The sequence below is a fragment of the Halictus rubicundus genome, chromosome 18 (genome assembly GCF_050948215.1).
Source record: "Halictus rubicundus isolate RS-2024b chromosome 18, iyHalRubi1_principal, whole genome shotgun sequence".
Lineage (NCBI taxonomy): Eukaryota > Metazoa > Arthropoda > Insecta > Hymenoptera > Halictidae > Halictus > Halictus rubicundus.
This window is the reverse complement of record NC_135166.1, coordinates 3104882-3116892: the sequence shown is the minus strand read 5'-3', so window position 1 is coordinate 3116892 and position 12011 is coordinate 3104882. Positions and strand designations below refer to the sequence as shown.

General features: G+C 46.3%; 1 protein-coding gene across 1 annotated transcript; it reads left to right on the top strand.

Moving 5' to 3' along the window:
* Nucleotides 1–323: 323 nt before the first annotated feature.
* On the top strand, nucleotides 324–9925 carry Nep5 (M13 family metallopeptidase neprilysin 5). The gene is made up of 18 exons (XM_076803361.1): nucleotides 324–476; nucleotides 1287–1359; nucleotides 1418–1515; nucleotides 2281–2334; nucleotides 2520–2577; nucleotides 3097–3287; nucleotides 3758–3995; nucleotides 5060–5321; nucleotides 5811–6087; nucleotides 6574–6729; nucleotides 6851–7086; nucleotides 7202–7311; nucleotides 7459–7517; nucleotides 7629–7677; nucleotides 8065–8251; nucleotides 8897–9073; nucleotides 9368–9544; nucleotides 9651–9925. Exons 1-17 carry the CDS (start codon nucleotides 395–397, stop codon nucleotides 9539–9541), a joined length of 2481 nt encoding a protein of 826 aa, XP_076659476.1. The 5' UTR covers nucleotides 324–394; the 3' UTR covers nucleotides 9542–9544; nucleotides 9651–9925.
* The last annotated feature ends 2086 nt before the right edge of the window (nucleotides 9926–12011 follow it).

Sequence of the window (12011 nt, the reverse complement as noted above, 5' to 3'; positions counted from 1 at the left end):
AACAATTCGATTACCCGTGCGGTCCCCTTTCCTTTCATAGTCCGCGCGTTTCCCGTAAGACCGAGAAACGCGGCACGCATTAATTACACGCTTTCGCGAGGTCGTTAATTTCCGAATTCGCCGGCAACTTCCCGGAGTGCCGTTGTCCCGGCGATTAGGGGGAAGGGGGGGTTCCCTATTGTGCGGGCAGAAAATTTGCCGGATGAACCGCGAAACTTGCCAACAGGTCCGGGGCGGGGCTTCATTAAAACTTCACGACGGCATAGTCATCGCGGCTCGCCGTTCTAATGGGGCGCGACACGTGGCCGGGGTGAACGCGACCGGCCCGGTGAAAATTGACGAGCTGTGGGACGTCGTGACGCGAACCACCGGCGAACCAGGAAAATGTGAACGTATGGATGGCTCGTTGTCCCTCGAGGTTGTTCAGTGTCGTCAGTTCGATCCGGTCAGTGGGCCATTCAGCATGAACGAGCGCAGTGAGTATATTTATATAGACTTCTCGTTCGCCTCTTCCTGCCCGGCCGTTCCTCCTCGTTCTCTACGTAACCTCCGGTCGTCGTAACTTCCGACGATGAAATCCAGACGTTCGTCGCGGCAGTCCAGCCACCCGCTTCCGGAAACCGTCATTCAGAAACTTCAACTTCTTCGCCGGGGATATACCTGCCCTCCTTTTCTGTCTTCCTGTAATCAAGACGCACTGTCATTCATGCCTCTACGGTCGCGGCCACCTCAGATTACACGGCCCGCGACTGATGAAAAATCGCCAGTTTGCCGAGTTACGCGGCCGTTATGCCCGACAGTGTTTCTGTTCCTGCTTCAATGCTATGTACTGGGCTGTGTAATAAATTACCGCGGTTTTTTCTAGTTTATTTTTTTCCAGCAATTTTCGGTTCCGTTAGGTGAAGTTTATATCGAAAGCCTTTTTCTTGCTCTACGAACCTGTCTGCTTTTTCGAATTATTTCATTTGAATCAATTTTTGGTCAAAAAGCTACGCAAGCAGCAGCTCGTGATATTTGTGACGTGTATGGTGTAGGTGCTACAGCTCGAGTAGAGCGGATGTCGAAAATGGATTTTTTTGCCGTCTGGAACTTCTATGTCGAAAGCCTGGAGATTGATTTGTACTTTCCACTTTTTATTTTATTGAAAAATTTTCCGTTTCGACATGTTCAATGCTTCACGCACCGAGCTTGAGGATTTTCTTGGGAGATATGTTGCTGATAATGAACGTCAAAATGGATCGTTAGGGCATTAGTTTCGCTTTTAATTTTCCTTTGCTTGTTCCCAGAGGATGAAGCGCAATCGATTTACACGATTGCCAGCAACACCAACCTGGTGCCGATAAGATCCAGAGGTGCCTAGTAAGTGATCGAGAGATTTACGCCTGTCGATCAAAACTGACTGTTCGATCTGTTTCAGCTTCAGGAGACGTAGATACGTTCCTAATTGCGTGATCATTCTCTTGCTCCTGTTGATGGCTCTCTGTGTGATAGCTGCGCTGACGATTTCTGTATTGTGTAAGTACCTGAAATTGCACGGTGGATAATTGCGAATGAATTTTAAGTAGCAAATGGAAAATTAATTTGCGTTTGACCGTTTTCCATTGGCTATTAAGTCCGAATCATCGAACTTAATAGTATGATTTCAAAACTAACGTGCCAATTAAACCATTACCTTCGAATTTGTTTTGTTTAAAAAATGTTTAAATCAGTGCAGCGTAGGATTTCGTATTTGCGGTAATTTTATTTTTATGATGAAGCAAAGCATTGTTTAAATATGAAAGTTCCATTACGCAATGTTTCGCCTGATGCTCTATGCATTTTTCGAAGAAAATTTTGCATAAATTAGCTTGCAGCCGTATTGTTGCCTTCATGCCTGCTTGAATTAATTGCACAGCAACGGAATCTCTATTGTTTGAAGCAAAAAAGGCGTAGAATTTGATAGACTCGTGTGATTAAATTATCTTTTGCTGAGTCAGTTCATTAAACCTGCGGAGATTGGAATCTTCGTAATACTTCATCATAGCCCGTTTTGATTGATCTTAATGGCCTGTAATGCGCGCTGTTGAGATCGCATTTATAATTAATCTGGGAATTAAGGAAAGATAAAATGTTGTGATTATATCTACAAAATATGTACATCTGAATCGCATTCTGATTTGAAACAATTCCCTTTTAAATTAAACCGATTGGATATGTTCTTGTAAATAAAATACGGCGCGGAGAAATAAATATAATCCAGAAAAGAAGAAAATAATTTCAGCAATTTTTGTTTTTCTGCAGATTTTACCCACAAACATGCGAAGCTCTGCGAGTCAGAGATGTGCGTCCGTATGGGTGAGTCTAAAATCAATATTCTCTTACCGTTTTTATCAACAAAATTATAGTGACATGTCAAATATATTCTTTGCATACCGGTAATTAATTCTTTCCACATTTTACGAAGATAGAATCATGAAATATTCATGTGAGAAAGACACAAAACGAGGACAAAGTATTCTATAAGACTTTTGTTTCTCTAGCGGCTAGTCTGAAAGAATCTATGGACACGTCCGTAGATCCTTGCGACGATTTTTATAAGTGAGTACACGTGTCTCCAACCCGGAATCATCTAAAGCACCATACCATCTCACGATGTACACACATACATACACGCTGCAGAATGCACTTTATGTTCCCAAACGCATAAGATAGTAGACGACTGTACGGCCATTTTTTCCGGAGTTTTGGTGGTCATCGATATCATTTCTCTTGTAAATATATATTTTTTTTCCTTCTATATTCTAATTGAGATTCAATTTTTGTGAAAGGTTACTTCAAGGTCATATCATTAATATGCCTAAATGCGCTTTAATGTCAACTAGAATATACAAGGAAAAGAAATATACATTTATAAGAAAAAAATATTGATAACCTTGGAAACACTGGAGAAAGGACCTTGAGAATAAAATAACAGTTGCATTAAAAACATTCGTTACTTCACCAAAAGTAAAGGAGATATTTAGGTGGAGCACCTTGTATATTTACTGTTATCAATGTACAAACGTTTTTGTTTTATATTGTTCGTTTTACATTAACTTTTTCTGTATATTTCGTAAGGTACGTTTGTGGAAAGTGGCCTGAGGAACATCCCGTGCCAGACAGCGGTTTAGGGAATTCGTGGTTCGACGAACGAAGAGATCGAGTTTATCGAAAGATCAGGGGACTTCTGAGGGACAATAGTACCAAAAGCAATGCACCGTGGGCCGTCGGTCAGGCTAAAATATTGTACAACAGCTGCGTGGACGTTGGTATTTCGTTTTCGCAATTTATCCTCTATCTTACAGTTCTCGTTAATTAATCCAGTAACTCCAGTATACAATTAGACTGCGGACCTCAAAGTAAAATTGATCTGACAAAAAAAAAAAAACTAAACAAAATTTCTTTCCGTTTAAAATTCTTACGTTTCAACGCTGCTTTGCGTAGAGGTTCGATTTGTTTAGGTTTACGGAGCACTAAAAGTGGCCAGTTTACATTACTTTCTAAAAATCACAAGAAAATACGTACCCAAATTTTCAGCCATTATTTTTATAATATATCCCGAAAGAAATGTTGTGAATCATTCCTCTTTGCAATCTCAGTAACAGTAAATTAAAGATACTAGAAAACCGTAATTTTGACAGGACCCGTAAACCTAGCGTGAAACTTTTGCGTAAGGGAGAAGTTAGCAAGCGAGGAAGAAGAAATTGCAACAAGTGGGTTCCAAATTTCATTTTTTCAGACGCGCTGAACGACCTAGGACTCGCGCCGCTGTTCGAGCTGTTGGAGACGCTCAATTTGCCAGCGCTGCCGGCCGCATTGACCAAGAAGAGGAGTGGTTACATCGAACAGATTGCTAGAGTGAAGAAAGTTCTCGGAAGGGACGTCTTTTTCGGTTTCGACGTGATGCCTGACCCGCGGAACACCACTAAGAACATCATGCTGCTGGACACACCCATCATCAGCAACCCTTTTCCCAAGTACAATCGCGTTCACTTTTATTCGACCTTCCTTGGGCACTTTCAAGTTTCTACAGAGTGTGAAAAAAAGATGTAAATCAATTCGAATATAACTCTATACGGTCTTTACTCGATATATGGCGCAAATACCTGCTTGATAAACGTCACAGAACTATCCCCACTCCGCGGGGTTTACCCCGTGGGGGGCCATGAGCCTCTAGAGCTTCGCTGTCCCTTCATAGTTCACTATTCAAAGAACAGTATCTCCTTGCCGATACATGTCCTCGGGTAGACCCGAGTTGTGGACATACATCGAGTAAACACTGTATTCGTAGATTGCCAGTTCCAACATGCATTGTATCTTACAATATTAATTCTTTTTTACACTTGGATAAGCATTATATACATACATCTAACTGTTTTCAATACAATTAGTAAAAAAGATTGTTTAAAATTAGAACCGATCGAGGAACTGGCATTCAATTATCGTTACCACTCTTTTCACACTCTGTATTAAAGAACCGAGACTAGAAGACCTCTCAAATCGACAATTTCGAATAAGTTCTGTACCTCGACTGCAATAACAATAATTGGAATTCCAGTGGATCGTTCGAAACGAAGGTACCATTTCGAGTAGATGGTAATGTAATGTGTCTGTGAATGGTAATGTATAATATTACTAATAAGGAGCTACGATCTCGCAATTTCCCGCGACTGTTGGTTCTATTTGCGTTCAGTTTGTCAAACGAACGTGATCGATATCACGTGCCGCGTCTATCACAGCATCTGCAGACAATGGCCGCTCCCCCTCGAGATCGATGGAGTAAATATTGGAAAGAGATGTATATCTCGGCGCGCTAAACGATCCCGAGGCGAAGCGGAGCGATCCGAATCATTATCGATCACGGTCGCGTGTCCGCTGCGGAAAACAGTCCTTGAGACCTTTATAAAAAGGAAAACGCGTCCTTGATATATCGGGCACACACATTCGCGTGAAATGATTTTGATAGCCGTGCCAACGGCTGTACGTAGTATCCTAATCGCCGTGCGGAGAGTGCTCAGTGTGCATCGTGTCTGTCGAACAGCGACAAGGAGCTGGAGAAACGATTGCACTCGATCAGATCGCGTTTCCGGAAGCTGGAGGACGAAACGGACGACGAGGAGGACGATGACGAGGAGCACAGCAAATACGAGGACGCAGAGGTGGCTTACATGACCGACGTCATTAGGCAGGTCGTCAGTAATGGCACTTTCGACGCCTGTACCGCGAACGACACCTTCCCATTCCCCGGCGAGCTCGAGGACGTCGTCGAGACTCTTCAGGAGATGTCCACGTTGTTCCTTTTAGTGAGTACGCTCGTTCAATGCAAATGAATTCTCGCGGAAGAAAAAGCGAATCTGTCCAATTACGAAAATCACTATTACATGCGCCGCCAATTACGGGCACCCATCGTTAGCACCGAACCCACATTCCAGATTATTTATTTTACGGTTACTGAAATTACAAAGATGCTTTCGTGGCTAACGAACAAATGCATATATTTAGTAGAGCATGTGTTATAAATTCAATCTCGTCAGTTTTATAAGACAACATACAGCGTTTTCTCGATATACGTCAACGACACGGGTCTTGCCAGCGACATATATATTATAGGAGATACTATCGAGCTTCGAGGCTCCCCACGGGGTATACCCCGCGGTAGTGGGGATAGTCCTGCGACGGTTATCAAGCAGGCATTTGCGACATATATCGAGAAAAGACCAGTTGCTTTTGAGGCTCGGTAGGATTAGTGTTAATTTAGTGTTAATCACGGGGAATTGTCCCGTTTGCCGCAGTATTCTAGTTCCGATAGTAATCAGACAATATGGGAGGACGAACCCACGGACGCTGATTATATGACGGCCGACGAGCTACAGAAGCTGACGGACGCGTACATCATGGAAACGAATTCGACGATCACGCCGCAACCACTGTGGCGGCCGTTCATCGAGATGGTCTTCAAGGACGTCGACACGGTGGACTTGGACGGGACGGACAAGCTGCTCGTTGGCGACCTGGAGTTCCTGAAGGAGATCGCTTTCATCCTCGCCATCATCGATCAGGAGGAATTAGGTGATTTAATGTGATCGGCTATCTGCGTCAGAAACGTATACAGTGAATTCTCTATATATGTCGCCAAGGCACGGCCGATATACGTCGCGGAATTATCCCCCCTACCGCGGTGTATCCCGTGAGGGCCAAGAAGAGAGTGTAAGGTCGCGTGGATCGAAGAATGGTACCTCCTGGCCGATACGTGTCCCTGGCTAGACCGTGTTTTGGACATGTATCGAGTAGACACTGTATTTAGCGGGTCACAATTGACAGATGAAATAGAGTGGCTTTCTCGTAAGCTTTTGTAAGCAGTATTAAATGAGGACAGATGGTCAAATGGTCTCATTTAACTGAGTTACCATTTTGGCTCCTATGGTATAATTGGTACATTTAATGAGGAAGCGTAACTTTGACCTTTGCTTTCCCGTGCAACGATAAATAGACATTTAGATGACCTTGTGAGTCGAGCCACAACTACCGACGGTCCCCCGTTTCCGTGCATTTCAGAAACGTACCTTTGGTGGGTGATAGTCGACATCGTGGTCCCTCACTCTTCGGAGAACCTGAGGAGCGTCTGGCGGAAATACGTGAACGAGATGACCGACGTCGAGATCGGCGAGTCGAAATCGATCCTCTGCGCAGGCGCGGTGAACGAGCTGATGGGTCAGTGAGGATTCTCTTTTGTCAGTTGTCGCTGCTTGGTTTCTGAAATGTAAACCAAGGCCGTCGCGGATTTTATTGCGGAATTCGAGGATTCTTCTGAACGCGGTCCGTTACGTTTTAGGGATGGCAGTGTCCTGGTTGTACGTGGACCCGTCCTTCCACGAGAACAAGGGCAAAAGGGTGTTCGAGATGCTCGGAGACATAAAGGAAGCGTTCGCCTCGCTGGTTTCGAAAACCGACTGGATGGACGAGCAGACAAAAACGGCCACGTTGGAGAAAAATCAGAAGATGCAGTCGCAGATCGGATTCCCCGACTGGCTGTTCGACGAGGAAGTTCTCAACGAATACTACGAAGGCGTAAGGGACGGTTAATTCGTAATAGCATGATGATTATGTTAGGTTGCTTAATTTCATATGCGACGTATTTTCTGAAATGCAGCACAGTGAGGAAAATTGAACTGCGTGCTTTCAGATAGAGCTCTCGGAGACAGGCTACTTGAACAATATGCTGCAGATCATTCGACTGATGTCCGTGTCTGAGCTGGAGTGTCTTCATCAAATGAATTATAACAATGTGTCGTAGTAAGTAGCAGATCCTGCAGGATGTTGTTTTTCGTTTGTACGTTTTTCGTCTGCTGTGTGCACGATCAAAATTTATTTATTTAGTTCATCGTAATTTTGATCATTGTTTGTACAGAATTGTTCTCAGTACGTCACTTTATTTTCCAGCTGGGCGACCGACCCGACAGACGTGAACGCGTTCCACACGTACCAGTTCAATCACATAAGTACGTATCGACGTCGGTTTTCATAGCCTGTTGCTGAAAGTAATTAAGGCGAACATAAATATTTCATGATCATAAACATGCGAATTTACCTCCCCTCTAATCTGCATGCAGCTATACCAGCTGGAATCCTTCAATTTCCATTTTACGAACTGGGTCTGGAGTAAGATCAATTCCTCATTAATGTACACGACGCTCTAATGATTTTTATCGATTCGTCTATACAGTACAGATAGCAAAATAATGTTTAAAGAGTCGCTATACCACTCTAGCGACTCTTCCTGTAGATCAGAGCTGTTCAGCGTCTGCCCGTGGGGGCTTACACAGAACGTCGGGCACGAGGCCACGCCCCCGCGGGGCTCTAAGCCACGCCTCCGCGGGTAACGCTGCATTTGTCGCATTGCCACAGTTACGTGGCAAGCTACGGCTGCCTTGCGGCCTAACAGGCATGCTGAGCAGCTCTGCTGCAGATAGTGAAGATACAAACGACAAAAATCATTGTAGCATATTGTATATATGACATCTTAAAAACGTGTCTCTTTCACTGTAGAGCTTTAAACTATGGCGCTATTGGCACAGTACTTGGCCACGAACTGACCCACGGCTTCGACAATAATGGCAGACACTACGACAGCGTCGGCAACGTGAGACAATGGTGGACCAACGAGACTATTCTCGAGTACACAGCGAAGACCGAATGCTTCATAAAACATTACAACGGTTACTACGAGGAAGAGGCAAGTGCCCGATGTCTAATTCCATCCGACGGATTTTCAAAAGGAATTCGTATACAGGGTGTTCAAAAAAATCATTCAGTATTTATATAGTAGTGCCGAGTAAAAATGTTTACTCAGGCTTTTTTACCCAGCACAGTGTGTTTTGTATACCATATAAAATTTTATCTCTCAGTGAAAGTGTCAAAAATTTTTTCCGGAAACTTTTTCCGTATCGGTCCTAGACGATTTTCGACGTGACATCACTGTAACATAGACGGTTTCTAACAATATATATCGTAACACCAAACTCGCCACTACTATTATTTACCGAGTTATTAGCAAATAATGGACGGATGTGCTACTCCGTCGGCCGTTGGACGAAAATTTTTCTAAGTCCCACCGCTAAGAGGAAACTTTTCCCGTATCGGTTCTAGACGATTTTCGACGTGACATCACTGTAACATAGACGGTTTCTAACAATATATATCGTAACACCAAACTCGCCACTACTATTATTTACCGAGTTATTAGCAAATAATGGACGGATGTACTACTCCGTTCCCTTTTCCGTTTTTTCCTTTTTGCATATCTCTCCCCAAAATTAACACGTATTTAGAAAATTGGTGCGATCGATCGGCAGGTCGATGACGAATTTGTTGCCCGCAGGTGGACGATTACGTCGACGGTGAACGAACACTCGGCGAGAATATAGCGGACAATGGCGGCCTTAGGGAGGCGGTGATCGCTTACGAAAGATGGAAGGCCAGGCACGGTCAAGAGCCCCTACTTCCGGGATTCACTCATCTCACTCACGAGCAGCTCGTATTCCTCGGTTTCGCGCACGTAAGATCGTCCGGGATTACTCAATACGGCCGAGAGCCGTTGATGGAGATTCGCTGTTCGAGCCCTGAATCGTTGATGCTTCCGACGAAAGCTTTTAGCCGAGGATCCGGGGCCCGGTCGATCCGAGAGATCGGTTTTGTCAATATTCGCAATTAGACTGCCGGACACTTATGCAAATCGTGGACTGACTTTCTCTGGTCATGAATATTTGATCGAACGTTATCTATTGAATTTGTCGGGGTCGATTTGATCGGCAATCTTTAACGTCACCGAATAAGTTGCAATTTCTTTCAGCTGTGGTGCGAAACCTACACGTCGAAGGCTCTCAGGTGGGTGCTGTTGGACTCCCATTGCCCGGGGCACGTGAGACTTTACGGTGTGCTGAAGAATTCCGAGGAGTTCAGCAAAGCTTGGCAATGTCCCGTGGGATCGAACATGAACCCACGCAAGAAATGCCATTTATGGTAGTGGGCCGTCCATCGGTACAGGTCCCGGTTCTAGAGTGTTAACTATGATTGCGACAATATCTCCCAAAGTGTCTCATGTATTATCTCTCTATAAGCACTGTTCACGGCAGGCCTGTGCAACTCGCGGCTCGCGAGCCACAGACCCCTCTTCTCCCTACTTCTGGGTCCCCCCACCAAACTCCTGTCGACTGTAAATATACACGCATATATTCTCAGTCACAGGACGCGAGGCAAAGCATGAAATAGTTAACAATGGGGGATCGGTATACTAGTGGTGGGAGTGGTGAAGCGACAGCGGGGAAGAAGTTGCCCGGGCCTGGTCTACAGACAGGATTGCGATCGGTTGGCCGAATATTTGGAATAAAAAATTTTATTTACTTACAAAGTGTGTTGAAACATTCATTCTTAGCATACACACACACACCCCCCCCGACTCTTACGAGCTCCTTTCGCTTCGTTGCAAACCCGCGTTCCACTGGTAGCGATTGGAGACTCTAAATCATTTCTTCGGGTTCCAACAGCTTCACACGAACTGAACAGATTGGTCCCTGAAACGTCCGCGTCTATTCACCTCAATAGATGTACCCGCCGTTCTCGTCGGTGGGTTGCACGTACTCCTTGGAGGGCGTGACATGCTGCGTGACGTGGCTGGGCAGGTTGTCATGGCCGAAGAGCGGGTTGTCGACCGTGACGGAGTCCCTGGCGTGGTCCTCGGACACGTAGGTGTTCACCACGGTGGACACCTCTAATGGGCTGGCGGTGGACGTTTGCACCGTGGGGAACTGGAACGATGGCAGCGACGGCAGTTGGGGCAGCTGTGGCAAGGATGGCAGGGTTGGCAAGTTGGACGCTATGTTGTTGAAGAAGTCGCTGAACACGTCCTTCTGCACGTGAACGTTCACGTTCTTCTGGAACACGGGGGCGGTGTTCGTGTAAGTGTGCGTTCGTTGGACAGCCGGCAGAACGTCCACAGAGTCGATCGGATGATGAAGAGTCTCCACGGACTCGATCGGGTGGGTGTGCACCGATTCCACTTGGTGCACCGGGGTCACGGTCTTCACGGATTTGACCGACGTGACCGGCTGAAGATGGTGGACGGTGTTCACAGACTCCACATGGTGCACCGGCGTCACGGTCTTCACGGATTTGACCGATGTGACCGGCTGAAGGTGGTGGAAGGTGTTCACGGACTCTACGTGGTGCACCGGTGGCTGTGTTTCAACGGATTTGACCGAGGTAACTGGCTGAACCGTGGGCAAGGTCAAGTGGGCAGTGTGCACAGGCTGGTAAGAGTGCAAAGAGGGCGCATGATGCACCGTTGTTTCCACGGTCCCTTCGGTGTGCACTGGTTCGACGTGAGTAAAGGTTTGGCGCAGAGGTTGATGGGTCAATGTGTCCAGGGTTTTCACAGTGTGTACCGGCTCGACGTGGGTCAGAGTATGCTGAAGAGGTTGGTGGACGCGAGTCAATGTGTCCAGGGTTTTCACTGTGTGGACTGGCTCGACGTGGGTCAGAGTATGCTGAAGAGGTTGGTGGACGTGAGTCAATGTGTCCAGGGTTTTCACTGTGTGGACTGGCTCGACGTGGGTCAGAGTATGCTGAAGAGGTTGATGAGTCAATGTGTCCAGGGTTTTCACAGTGTGTACTGGCTCGACGTGGGTCAGAGTATGCTGAAGAGGTTGATGAACGTGAGTCAGGGTTTCTACTGGCTTCAATGGGGTCTGATAAGAGTGGACGCCTGTCTGCAGGAAAGGCGTGGGTGTCACCGCTTCAAACGTGTTGACAGTTGGCGCAACATGTTGTTCGAAGTGAGTGAAGGATTCTGGAAGCTGCACCTTGGTGTCGGGGAACCCGTAGGTTGTGTATTGGCTAGGGTAGAAGTTTGGAACGTTCTTGGTGACGTGGACCGAGGTCAGGGGTGTTCCAAGGTGGGCAGAGTTCACTCCGTGAACTGCGGTCAAAGTTGCGTCGTGTTTCAATCCATGGCTGGATGTCAGGCCTGTTCCGTAACCAGAGAAGTCTGCGTGGGCTCCGGTTAGTGTTGTCGGATGATCGAACACCGAGGGGGTGTGGGAGACAGCGTTGAAGGTGGGGAAAAGCCCGACCGTGGAGTGCAGTGTTGGCACACTCTTGTTGATCAGGCTACCGCTGACATAGTTCTTCGTGAAGGTGGTGGTCACCGACGGGACGCTCTTCACTTCGGTGGTGACGTGGGTTGCTCCTGCAACGATTGGTATTTTGTTTAAAACTGATCGACGTGTCTTATGAGTACAGTGATTTCTCTATATATGTCGCCAAGGCCTGGATGCTAAACGTCGCGGAGTTATCCCCACTACCGCGGCGTCACGAGAGGCCTCGAACGCCGAGGAGTGGAAACCTAACACGGCTAGGCTATGTCTCCTGCACGATACACGTCGCTGACAAGACCCGTGCTGTTGACATATATCGAGAATCCACTGTAGATCTTTATG